The sequence below is a fragment of the Chrysochloris asiatica genome, unplaced genomic scaffold, assembly GCF_000296735.1.
Source record: "Chrysochloris asiatica unplaced genomic scaffold, ChrAsi1.0 scaffold00020, whole genome shotgun sequence".
Classification (NCBI taxonomy): Eukaryota; Metazoa; Chordata; class Mammalia; order Afrosoricida; family Chrysochloridae; genus Chrysochloris; species Chrysochloris asiatica.
Genome location: NW_006408538.1, coordinates 15,880,539 through 15,893,775, shown reverse-complemented (window position 1 = coordinate 15,893,775; position 13,237 = coordinate 15,880,539). Strand labels below are relative to the sequence as shown.

The window sequence follows — 13,237 nt, the reverse complement described above, 5'->3', positions numbered from 1 at the left end:
GAATTATTTTTTGTTTTTTTTTTTTTTTTTTTAAATGGGCTCTAATTTTTCCTTTATTTTGTCAAGTTTGTTCTTAAATTGTTTTCATGAATTTTTCTAGAGTTTTGTCTGTGTTTTCCTTGATTTTGTTTATGATTTCCTTGATAGTGTCTTTGTATTCCTGATATCTTTCTTAAACTATTGAAGGGTACTGAATATAATATAATTCTTTTGGTTTCCTTATCAGGTAGGTCCATTGCCATATCTTCCTTGAAACATTTTGTTCTTTAGTATTTTGGTCACTTGCTTGAGCTATCTTTTCCTGCCCCCCCCTCCCTTTTTTAAAAGTAGGTGTGTCTATTTTTATTGCCAGGAGCTCTATTTTATTGTGGTAAAATATATATAATGTACGAGGCAGCTTCAAAAAGTTTGTAGGAAAATTCCATTAGTCAATTCCATTTTTCCATGAACTTCTTGAACCCCCATTCATAGAATGTGCCATTTTAACCATGTCTAAGTATACAATTCGGTGACATTAATTACAATGTTGTGTAAACATAAAAAAAAAAAAATCAAATCATCCAAATCAAACCTGAAGCTGTTGAGTGGATTCGAACTCATAGCCACCCCAGGTATTCCAGTGTAGAACTGTGCTCCACTGGGGTTTCAATGACTGAAATCTGACCAAAGTAGACAACCAGGCTAGAAAAGCCACAATACTGCTAGGTGGGTTTGAACCATCAATCTTTTGATAGCAGCTCAACACAAACTATCTGTGCCTCCCAAGGACCTATCTATTTCCAAAACACTTTCATCAACTCTGTACCCATTGAACTATAACCTTTCGTTCCCTTTCCCAGCAGCCTCTGGTAACCTCTAGTCAGCTTTCTAGCTCTATGATTTTGCCTATTCTAGACATTTCAGGTAAGTGGATTCATATGATTTTTGGGATTTTGTGTCTGACTAATTTCACTCAGCCTAAGGTTTTCAAGGTTCATCCACGTTGTAGCAAGCACCAGGACTTCATTTCTCATCATGACTGAATCACAGTCTGTTGGCTGGACGCACCACATTTTGTTGACCCATTCATCTGCTGATGGATGCTTGGGTTGTTTCCACCTTCAGGCTATTGTGAATTCTGTTGCAATGAACACGGCTGTACAAGTCTATGCTCTTGAGTCCTTTGCGATATATACCCAGAAGTGGAATGGCTCGGTCATCAGCAGTTTCCTGTTTAGGTTTTTGAGGAACTCCCACAGTGCTTTTCATAGTAGCTGCACATTTTAAATTCCTGTAAGCGTGTGGGTTCTCATGTGCATGTGGGTTCCAGTTTCCCTCCATTCTCATCAACACCTGCTACTTATTTAATTTTCTGTTTAACTTTTTATTTGTATATAATTCTATACAACAAAATGCACGGATTTTGATCAAAAAAATATACTCTTGTAACCAACACTCCAAACAAGGAAGTCTTCTCATGGTCCTTTCTAGTCCATCTTCTCCCGGATCCTTGTACCCCCACCACAGCCAACCAAGGTTCTGATCTCTGTCACCCCGAATTAGTTTTGCTTGTTCTTCACAGACTCTCTTTTTTTTTTTTTTAAATGTATTATTTATTAGTCTTCCATACTTTGCAACATGTGCTGTGTGTTTTGGAAAATGTTGGGCTTTCAGATTTTCATTTCCATTGTTCGATTTAATTCAAAATAGAAATAAAGATATTTAAATGGCAGTGGCTCCATAGGCTAAGCACAGGACTGTGAACCACAAGGTTGGCAGTTCGAGCCCACCAGCTGCTTCATGGGAGAAAGATGAGACTTTTTGCTTCCACAAAGATTTAAAGCCTCGGAAACCCTACATAGGGTCACTATGAGTTGGAACTGACTTGATGGCACTGAACAACTGGCACGTGAGAAACTCATGTAGTGGCTGCCATAGGAAGTTAGATGACATAGGAGTTTAGATGACAACATGACACTCGGGTTAGTTTGACTTGAGCAGGCTCCCCAGTCCTCAGAACACCTGTGATTCTTCCATTTTAAACTCTGGCTTTGAAAGCTGGGTACCGCCTCCCTCTTCCGTCTTTGGAACTTTTGACTCTAAATTCATTTGTAACAGAATGAGGCCTCTGTGGCAGCCTGGATGATGGGAGTCAAGGGCTGGGGCCCACTTATGAGAGTGGGGCCACTGGGAAGGAAGGGGCAGTCATGGGGGGGGGGTCTGGAGGGGTTCAAGGAGGGAGAGGGTTGAGTCTCTCTGGGAGGGGGAAGGGTCTCAGGACTGAGTATAACTCTGGTTCCTTTATCTCTCCCGCCCACCCCTGGCTCCCCACTCTAAGGCTCCTCCATGCTCAATCTGCCCTGACCCCACAGCCCCTCTTCCCTGGGTGACCAGACACTGCAGAGCCAACTTGGAAACAGAAGGAAAAGCGTGTCTGAGGGTTCTGAGATTTCCTCATTCTCTCCCAGGACTCCTGGGCCTGCCGACCTGCTCTGCAGGGAACCACTGTAGTCACCCACCTGCCTTCCTCTCTATGACGGGAGAGCCGAGCCTCCAGAGGCAAGGGCCAGACTCAAGGTCATGCAGCCGCAGCCTTGGGGACAGACCCAGCCACCATCCTAGAGGCCCAGGGCTGCCGTGACAGCCACTCTCAGCTGGTCCCCCACCCTGCACTGCAGAGGCTGCTGTGGTACCAGAGGTGGACACGAACAATGGGAGGGTGACCGTAGTCCCCGGGGCCGTGCCAAGACAGTATCATTCTTGACTCCAGGACACTCGGAACTGACAGCCTGGCCTCGTCAGCTCCTTCATCTTACTTGATGTGGGGCCTTTTGTGCTTTGGCAGCAGAATTTGTCCCTCTCTGGCTTCCTCCCCAGCTGGAGGTATCTCTGGGGCCACCAGACCAGAACAGACAGATGGGGCTGCCTTGGCCAAGGACTCCCATCTGCCCCCATGCCCCTGGGAGAAGGCCAATAAGCCTCCCTGAATCCTGAGCCACCCCCAGCCCTCTCCTCCTTCAGAGAGGTGGGGGGCAGACGGTAAGGCTCAGCCCAGGCCTATCCCTACCCAGCCTTGCTGCACCAGGTATCCTTATTGCTATGGAATGTTGCCTAGGTTTCCCCAACCTCCACAAAGGGAACCCAATGGCTCCTGTGTTGAAAAACAAGGGACAGGGCTCCTAGGAGCTTAAGGCATAATTACAGCCAAAGTCATGTTGCTGAGGAATAAAGGAGAGAAGCACCCCTGGAATTTCAACAATGGTTCTCTCCACAGCTCAAGGTGGGGGACGTTTTTATCCCCATTTTTCTGGACAGGAAACTGAAGTGCAGTTAAATGACCCGTCCAAAGTCAGCAGCCTGTTGCTGAAAATGCCGAGACCAATTTGACGTGGGAGCTCTTCATCTTTCCTTGCCCCCTAATGACAGAGAGTGCTTTGGTTGTGTGTGTGGGGGCCTGATTTCTGTCCTCTCAGTCCACTCCCTGGTCAGGGGGTGAGGCTGTGACCCTCTCCCGCCACCCCCCACCCTGCTGCAGCCTCCCTGGTGGGTGATTCTGTAGACTCTCTCCACTTTTCCCTCGTTTATTCCCCATTTCACGCTCGTCATTTTTCTCCTGGTCTGACGGGGAATCATTCTCTCCATCTCCGCTCTCCTTTATTTTGCTGGAGGGCTTTGAAAGGCTCTAAATCAACGCCCATCAGCCAGGTCCTTGAAGGAGGTTGCAGGAGCTGGGAGGGAAAATTGGACCAAAATCTCACTTGCAAACAGAATTCACCTAATACCCAACACAGAGGCGGGAGGCAAGGTCTCTGGTCTCAGCACTACCCCCATCAGATGCCCACCCGCAAACCAACTCCTGGATTAAGGCACACATGGGCATGCACTGGCCTACACACCAAAAACCCCAAACCCACTGCCAGTGAGCCAGTTCTAACTCATGGTGACCCTGTATAGGGTTTCTGAGGCTAAGTCCTTAAGGGAACAGAAAGCCTCATCTCTCTTCTCCTGCTTGACCCTGCAGAGCAGTGGGTGGGTTTGAATTGCTGACCATACAATTAGTAGTCCAGTGTTTATTCTACAGCACCACCAGGGATCTTTGTCTACCCACAGCTTTGAAAAATTCCTGGGTTTGCTCCAGGGCCTCAGATACCAGGGGGCTGGGGCTGTGGCCACCTCTGGGGGGGGTGCTCCCTGAACTGTCCGAGGTCATATCCCCTAGGACCCTCTGACAAGGAACTCCCAGTCCTGACCTGGCGTGGCTGGTGAGCAGGTGAAACAGGGTGGGGAGGAAAGAGATATTTCTCAGTGGAACAAATCCTTCAAGATTAATTTACAAATATCTTGAACTACAGTGTGCTTGGCACCATGCTAAGGACAGAGGTTCGGCACAGACAAGATCCCATCAGGGAGGAAGATGATGATGATGGATAACAGATAACAACAGCTACTGTTTACTGCCTCATGGTGTACTGATCGAACTCTATCAGGCGGGTACTCTTATTAAGATACAGAACAGAGACCTTAAGCAGCAAGCCCAAGGTCACACAGCTGGCAAAGTGCTGTTGTTACCATAAACTTGGTTCTGAGTCATAGCAACCCTGTATAGGGTTTCTAAGGAGGGACTGGTGGGTTTGAACCACTGATCTTGTAGTTAGCAGTCCAGTGCTTATCCTGCAGCATCACACCAGGACTCTGTAGGTGAGCAGAACCCAAGTATTCTGGCAGTAGTATCTACACACCTAACCCTCAAACAATAGTGGTTCTTAGTAAAGAAACAACAGAGCAGACTCTGACCGTGGAAAGGTGTAGTGGGAGGGGGCAGAGCTACCTGAAGCAGGGTACGCAGGGAGGGCAGAAGGAAGAGAAGGAGCAGGCCAGGGGAAGGACAAGGTGTGGGGGAGTAGAGAAAGAAGAGTGCTTGAGGGCCAGGGAGAGGGAACAGCTTGTATGAAGACTCCAAGGTGGGAAAGAGTTTGGTGGGTTTAGGAAGCTGAAGGACCAGTGTGTGTGGGCTGCAGTGACTATAGCGAGGTGGGCCGGTCCCATTCACATATCACCTCTTCTTTGATGCCATCTGACAGCCCCTCCCCCCACATTTTCCTCACACCTCAGCCATGGCTCCTACGTCACTGACAGGCACGGTGTAAGGCCTTAGAAGATCACCTAATGTACCCAGATATTGTTGTTAAGTGTTGAGTTCTGACTCATAGCAACCCTGTATAGGGTCTACCAACCAAGAACCAGCTGGTAGGTTTGAACCACCGACCTTGCAGTTAGCAGTCCAGTGCTTATCTTACAGCACAATATTAGGATTCCAATACCCATATATACATTTATGGCTACCAAATTTGAACTGATTTTTGGACTATTCCTTTCGAAATTATTTGGCGATAACAAACTCAATTAGTGTATGGATGTCTTGATTTCTCATTTCCTGGCGATCATAATACATAACTGGGAATTCGATAGAACACTTGAAAATTCTGGAAAGCCTTACCTATGACTTGAATGTAAAGACAGTTTTACAAACCCTAAACTTCATAATGCTTTAAGTTGTTGGATGACATTGGGTATGTGTTTAACATGAGTATTAATTTTGATCTGACCGTTTCTTTTTTGGAGTTTTGAGTCATGATATTGCTTTCAGGTCTCAAACACTCCTATGGGCCACTGAAGCATAGGAGTGCCCCAGCCCTGTTTCCTCAACTCCCTGGAGGGAAGGCCAGAGCGTTGGTGCTTCCCTTGCACCCCTGAGCCTATTTAGCACAGAGTTTAGAGAATGAACAGCCCCTGGGCCATTGTCCATGCTGCTCCTGGCCCCGAATAAGGAAGGCTGGAGACCTGGAGAAGACCAGAGCTCCATATTGCCCAAGGCCAAGTGTAGCCCTCACACAACAGTCCTACTTTTTAGCCTGCAGGCTGGCTCCTCCATGATGGTGGAGTTACTGTGAGGACATTTGGCTGGCTACTTTCTTCTTGGGCCACCTCTATTAGTTGACCCTCAATTCCCTCTGGGGAAAAAAATCCCAGAAACAGAGGTGGGTATCAACTTAGCAGTTCTTGGGATCCCTGGCTGGGGCGGGGAGAGTGCCCAAGTGTCCACAAGGTGGCAGGAGAGAGCAGCCACTCAAGCCCAGAGCCTTAGAACTGTGAAAACTGCCCAGGTTTGTGGTTGGAAGGAACCTCCGAGCCCTAGGGTTTTTTTGGTCCATCTCAGCGTTGGCCAGGTGGCCATGGGGTTGGCATTTGAGGACAAGAGGGAGGGAAGAAGGCCTGACAGATGGGAATTCCAGAGCAGAGTAAGAGGTGTCCATGACTTGCCACCACAAGGGGGTGCTCGGTCCTGGATTTCCTCAGCTTCCGGAGGATGCTAGTCAATGTTATGATACTTGTGGCTTTGGCTGCATCTCCCCCTCCTCACCACAAAGGGGCAGTGCTGACTGCACAGGTTCACTCTGCAGGCACAGGGCTGCCCCAGGCAAATCCCACACCAGACAATTCCTGGAGTGAACCTCAACTCCCTCTCCCCCTGGGGGCAGTCTTGGGGAGCTGGCCTAGCTGGGGGTGAAGGCGCTGGGACAGACCTAAATTCGTGCCTATTTCTTGGCAGAGAGGAGGGGACCTCTCTCCTGAGGACAAGCCTGGGTCTCAGGAGAAGTGTGGCCGACATGCTGAGCCAGTCCTAACTCCTGGTTCCTGGGCTGCAGGTCACTGCTACCAGGGACTAGCTGAGGGCTTCCTCCAGCCTCTGCCTCCTCAAACCCTGCAAGGACAGCTTCCAGAACTCTGCTCCAAGAGTGGGCAGGCCAGGGGGCTCATGATGGAAGAGGGAAAGGAAGACCCTTTTGGCAGTTCTGCCACCCACCTACCGTGGTCACATCAGAGTCTGGAGGGGTCATCTCCACCAGGTTGATGTGGTAGGGAGCGTCCTTCCAGGTGGGGTGGTTGTCATTGATGTCCAAGAGAGTGATGTTTACCTGTGGAGCACACACACCTAAGTTGGGCAAGGGCAGGGGTCTGCCAGTCTAACACTCGAATGCTGACAGGGCCTCATGGGATTAATTCCACCATCTCCACCACTTTGGGGACCTTGGGACAAGGCCTGGGTTTTCAAGGGCAGGAGGGAGCCAGTTCCCTCCAGGAGGGGTGGGTTGAGATGCAGTTTCATCAGGGGACAGGAGGATGGATGAGATAACTTGAAATCCTGCAGTGACCCCAGGTTTTCTTCCCCCTCGCTCCTAGTCTTGGCTGAAGGTGACTGACAGGGTGGGGAATCTGATAGAATCCCTTGGGTTTCCCAGTCTCAGCTACAAGCCAAGCAATTTCCCTGCACACTTGCTGCCCAGGTAAATTATTTATAGAGCTCTGATTCCTATTAGCAGGGACCTCCTGCGACTGACGAGGGCACTGGGGACTTTCATGTAAGTCCCTGGTCAAACCAACCCTAGCCCCTTTGACTGGGCAAGCGGGGGGAGGACAGTACTGTGGTTGGCTATGGGAAGAAACCTGTGATCCTCAGAGATAGGTCTTATAGGGATCCTTGGGAAGAGCCAGAGAAAGCAAATGGGGAACAGGAACGGAGAGGGCTGGAGTGCCTTCCCCAAACTCCCATGGAGGGTGTTTACTGCTTCTCAGTCAGCCCCCACTCTCTTCTGCATTCCAGAGCTCATTCAAGACTCCCTACTGCCTTCCTTTAGCTTTCTACCTGTGGTGGCATCTTCGGGGAAGTAACAGGCCTTGGGTGGGGGCTTTGTCCTACTGGTTCAGGGAAGAGAAATCCAGGTGTTCCATCTCAGCCTCCCCAGGGTTGGGGTGGTGGTAAGAACAAGTCCCCAGGGGTCCTCTGGGCCCAGCTTCCTGCTCTGAGCTGCTGCTGCTGCTGCTACAGAAAGACCCCTCTGACTCTTGGCAGGGGTAACCCTGGGGGTTCATGCCTTCTGCTGCCTGCTCAACTGGCCTCTGGGGGGAGCTGAGGTGATGGACTGAGACCCACCACCCTCCTCTACTCCCACAATGCTTGCTCTGCTTCAGGACACAGGTGCCCAGAGACTTGGGGTGCCATCTGAAGATGAGCTAGGGGCACGGAATGGACACACACATGGCAGGAAAGTGGGGAGCCAGGGGCACGGGAGGGGACACTCACAGTGGCAATGCCAGTTTTTTGGTTGTGACCCACACCCCCATCCATGGCGCGTACGATGAGGATGTATTCGGCCTTGATCTCTCGGTCCAGCAGGGAGGTGGTAGTGATTTCACCTGCAGGGGAGAGAAGGGAGTGAACGGTGGTGCAGAGAGTGTGAGAGGGCAGGAGAGGAAGAGAGGGGTCCTGCAGACAGTGTGTGTGTGTACACATGCAACAGGCAGTTGGGAGACAAGAAGACAGACACGGTGCTCAGGGAAGGGATGGCAGCACTGTGCCTTGGGAGTCAGTGAGGAGGAGGTCTTTTCAGACCTTGGAAAGTCTGGGCTGAGACTGGGGAGCAGGGCAGGAGAGCCATCCAGACTCAAACTTAAGCACCTCTCATTCACAGTTTTGACATTATCTCACTGACTTTATCACCAGTCACTTAAACCCTGTATGCCTGTTTCCTCATCTGAGAAACAAACAAACAAAGCGCACTGCCATCAAGTTAATGCTGTAGGACAGAGCAGAACTGCTCCTTAGGATTTCCAAGACTGTAAATCATTATGGGAGTAGGTGCTGGTATTGTTGTTAGGTGCCATCGAGTCGGTACAGAAGAACAAAACACTGCCCAATCCTGGGCCAACCTCACTACTGTTGCCACGCTTGAGTCTATCGATGCTGCCACTTGGCCAATCCATCTCGTTGGGGGTCTTCCTCTTTTTCTCTGACCTTCCACCTTACCACACATGATATCCTTCTCCAGCTACTCGTCCCTCCTGACAATATGTCCAAAGTATGAGAGACGAAGTTTGACCGTTGTGGCCTCTAAGGTGCACTCTGGCTGCACTTCTTCCAAAACATCTATTGGTTCTTTTGGCAGCCCATGGCACTTTCAATATTCTTCTCCAATGCCATAATTCAAAGGCATCAGTTCTTCTATGGTTTTCCTTATTCACTGTTCAGCTTTCACATGCATATGAGGTTATTAAAAATACCATGGCTTGGGTCAGGCGCACCTTAGTCCTCAAGCTGACAGTCTCATCTTTTTCCTTTGGGCTGGCTGGTGGGTTTGAACTGCCAACCTTGGGGTTAGCAGTTCAATGTGTAACCCACCATGCCACCAGGGCTCCTTTATCTGGTCAGAAGGGACTAATAATAAGACCTCCTCATAGGGTTGTTGTGGGGATTACTCTAGTTAATTTCATGGAAAGCTGAGCTATTGGGAGTCACAAAGATCCAGTGACAAGGCTGAAAAGTACCAAGTTTTCCACGCAGGCTCCAGCTTGTGACTCATTATTGGACAGTTCAACTGGCAGTGCACTGAGACTAATTAAAAATAATTCCTTTAATTTCCATGTGCATAATAACACCATTATATTGCCTTGCGTTTCTTAGTGTGCAAACAAGTTATTCTGTTAAATCCAAGTACACACATTTGAACATCCCACCATTTTTCTCCACCTGTTTCGTCACTTTTTTTATATTGTAATATAACTGGAAAAGGGAAGTGCCACCCAAGCAGTGAGTGGTGCGCTCGCTGGTTGATGTTTAGCCACTGGCTTTTCCACAGGAGGAAAAAAAAAAGGTCTTTATCAATTTCCATGGTTTAAATACTCTCAGCCATGCCCATTTAAAACTACCAAGCTGATGGTATTGAACATGGAGTTTGGAAGAGATGTGCACACAGAATTGGCTCTTATAAGCTGATATTAACTGTATAAGCCAGTTTTGCCAAAATTACTGTGGCCAGGCCATTTGCCATCTCCTATGGGCTGTAGCATAGTGGTTACGAATTGGGTTGCGAACTGCAAGGTCAGTAGTTCGAAATCACCAGCTGTTCCGTAGGAGAAAGATGAGGCTTTCTGTTCCCATAAAGATTTACAGCCTTGGAAACCCTGCACAGGGTCGCTATGGGTTGGAACAGACTCCACGGCACATAACAACAACAACAACAACAACAATGGGCTGTGATTCTTGGTGTGGCACTGTATGATAAGCACTTGACTGCTAACCAGAAGGTCAGAAGTTCAAACTCATGGGTTGCTCCTTGGAAACTCTACACAGGGTCGCTACAAGTCAAAATTGACTTAAAGGCACTTACTGACAACAACTTGGATTGTGAGAAAGAGTGTCTACTTTGCAGATCAAGAGACCCAGAAGTGAATTCTGGCTATGGACCTTTCCAGATACTTGGCCTTGGGAAAGTTCCCTAAATTCTTTGAGTCTCAGTGTTGTCATCTGTAAAATAGAGATGATGTGGCACTGTGGGTTAATGCGTTGGACTGCAAAGTTGGTTTGAACTGCAAGGTCGGCAGTTCAAACTCACCAGCTCCTCGGAAACCCTATACAGGGTTGTTATGGGTCAGAACCGACTCAATGGCACTTAACAATAATAACAACAACATTCCTTCCAATCAGAACTACTTTGAAGATTAAATAACTGTAAGCAATGCCCCTTATCGGCAGAAAATTAGTTTCTTCTCAATGGGCCTAGAATCCTTCAAGGGCAGGGACCATGTACTATTCATCTTTGTGTCCTCATTGCCGGTGTGACCTGGGGGCAAGTCACTTAACTTCTCTGTGCTTGGCTTCTTCTACCATAAAACATGGGAGCTGGGCCTGATGGTTCCTAGAACCCCTCTCACCCTGACCTGTCCTCTGGACCATGTGGGGTTGAGCAGGGAGCTGGAAATAGGAGCCAGGGGGCAGCTGTTAAGATTGCTGAGGTGTTAAGACTAGGAAGACAAAGGTATGCCTGCTGAGCCATGTGCTCTACCAGGGTGGTGTGGATTCATTGGCAGGGGGAGGAAGAAATGAATCTCTGAAAAGTTTGCACATGCACTTGTCGGCATGATGGATCACTCCCCCGTCTGGGAAATTAGATCCAATTAAGGCTACCTTTTTGGAGCAAGCCTGGCTAATTTGACCCAGGACCTCAGAGAAAAATGCTTACATCTTTTGAGCTCAAGGAGCTGTGATAGGCAGCAAGAAAATGTCCATGTTGTCATCATTAGAGCCCCCAGGTAGGGACAGAGTCCTGGGTTACGGAGGCAGAGGCAGGGTGCTGAAAGGTCAGGGTGCCCAGCGCTGTCTCTGGGTAGAGGACCAGGGACCTAATGTGGCTTTAAATAATGTAGTCTTTAAAGAAGGGGCACTGGAGTGAGTGGTTCAGTCTCTGTTAAGTTAGCCTCTCTGTGCCTCAGTTTCCTCATCTGGAAAATGGGGACAATACAAGTACAAGGACCTGCCTCTTAGAGCAGTGAGGAGGTTTAAGTGAGAAACCGGTCAAAGCACTTATAATAGTGCCTGGCTCATGCCATGTACTAGTTTAACATTAACAGGGTACCGTCAAGTTGATTCGGACTAATGGCATCCCCAGGTGTGTCAGGTAGAACTGCAATCCAGAGGGACTTTTATGGCTAATTTTTCAAAATTGATCACCAGAGGTCTCTGGATGGACTTGAACCTCCGATCTTTCAGTTAGCAGCAGACTACATAAACAATTTGCATCACCTCGTGGACCCCTTGGTTAATATTAGCTAATGATTTTACTCTGAGATCTTCTTGTAAGTTTGCTGTGGACAGGTGCGCCTGAAAGGAGGAGGGAAGAGCCCCCATTTTTCAGAAGCAGAGGAGAGTCCATGGGTCCCTTCTCTTTAATCTCTGTACACATCAACATCAGTCACCTGCTCATCCAGCTTCCAAGACAGGAGAGGAAAGAGAGCTTGACAGTAGAACTGGACCGGGAGGGTAACAGGGAGACCGCTGGTAAAGTTCACCAAAGAGCCATGGTCCCTTCCCAGGCTGAGTGCCAGAAAGTGGTTGCCAGGCCAGGGCCTATGATCCCCAACCTCCCCCATATCTTGGTGGGACTGTTACTCAATGGAGTGTGGATAGCAGTGACCTCTAGCACTGTCGGGCTCATAGAAACCTTTTTGCAAGACACCCCAGTTCTTTCCCTTCTGCAGTAACTGTGGAGCCACAACATGGAAGGAATTTGGGCCCCAGAATCAGTATGGAAAAGGCTACCTGATGAATAAGAATTTCTACTGTGTTAAACCACTGAGATTTCAGGGCGTATTAGAGGATTTTTTTCTCCTTCTCACACCTGTTCAGCTTGCAGGTCTTTTCATGCATCTACTTGTAGATTACTGTCATTACAGGATTGTGTATATGATAGTAGTTACCTCTGGTGCCTTTATCTTTTGTACTCCTCCCTGTGTCTTTATTATCTGCTGTTTATGTTGTGTGCTGTGGAGTCGATTCTGACCCAGAGACTCTGGGACATAGAGTAGAACTGCCCCACAGGGCTTCCCAGGCTAGAATTTACCGGAGCATGTCGCCACGTCTTTTTCTCCTGTGGAATGGCTGGTGTTAGCCATTGTGCTACCAGGGATCCTCTGTGTATCATCTAGTGTTCTCTTAAGTGATACAGAGATAGGATCTTTTTGACATGGGATGCCTGTGTACCTTGGAACCCCATGAAGAACATATCTGATCTCTTCATGCACAGGCCTGGCACAGGGCAGCCCCCACTGATCTTGGCCTCAATAGATGTATGAATGTGCAGGTGCCTCATATAGTCCTTCCCAGCTTCTGGCTGGAAAGGACAGAGATAACTTTTGTTGCTTTTATTCTGCACGCCTTCTTCCCTCCTAGCCTTAAGGAAGAGAGAGCTAGAGGGAGGCATAAGGAGAGAGGAAGTCAGAAAAAGAAAGTTACTCGGGTTGAGCACAGAGCTCTGGCTGGGGGTTCCGAGGTGAAAAGACAAAAAGAGAGTAATAGTGAGGATGATACTGACTGATTCCTATATGTCAGGAACCAGTCTAACTGTATTTCTGATAATAACTCATTTAATCAACACAACAGCCCTAATAAGATCCTCCTTAATAGTACAGGTGGGGCTGAGGGTGGTTCTGTGGTAAAATTCTCACTTTCTACGCAGGAGACTCAGGTTCAACTTCTGGATAATATACATAATGCAAAGCCGCCGTGCTCTGTCGCTGGAGATGTGTGTGTTGGTGTGATGTTGGACAGGTTCCAGCAGAGTTCTAGACTAAGAAAGAGTAGGAAGAAAGACCTGGTGCTCTGTTTCTGAAAAATCAGCCAATGAAAACCCCATGGGTCACAACA

General features: G+C 48.4%; 1 protein-coding gene across 1 annotated transcript in view; it reads right to left on the bottom strand.

Moving 5' to 3' along the window:
- CDH23 (cadherin-related 23) overlaps window positions 1-13,237 on the bottom strand; it is a 569,346-nt gene that overhangs the window by 143,745 nt on the left and 412,364 nt on the right. The window contains exons 21-22 of the mRNA XM_006835863.1: window positions 8,123-8,235; window positions 6,849-6,956 (exon numbers count right to left, since the gene is read on the bottom strand). Of these exons, the coding sequence (XP_006835926.1) occupies window positions 6,849-6,956; window positions 8,123-8,235 (221 nt within the window). The remainder of the gene's footprint in view (window positions 1-6,848; window positions 6,957-8,122; window positions 8,236-13,237) is intronic.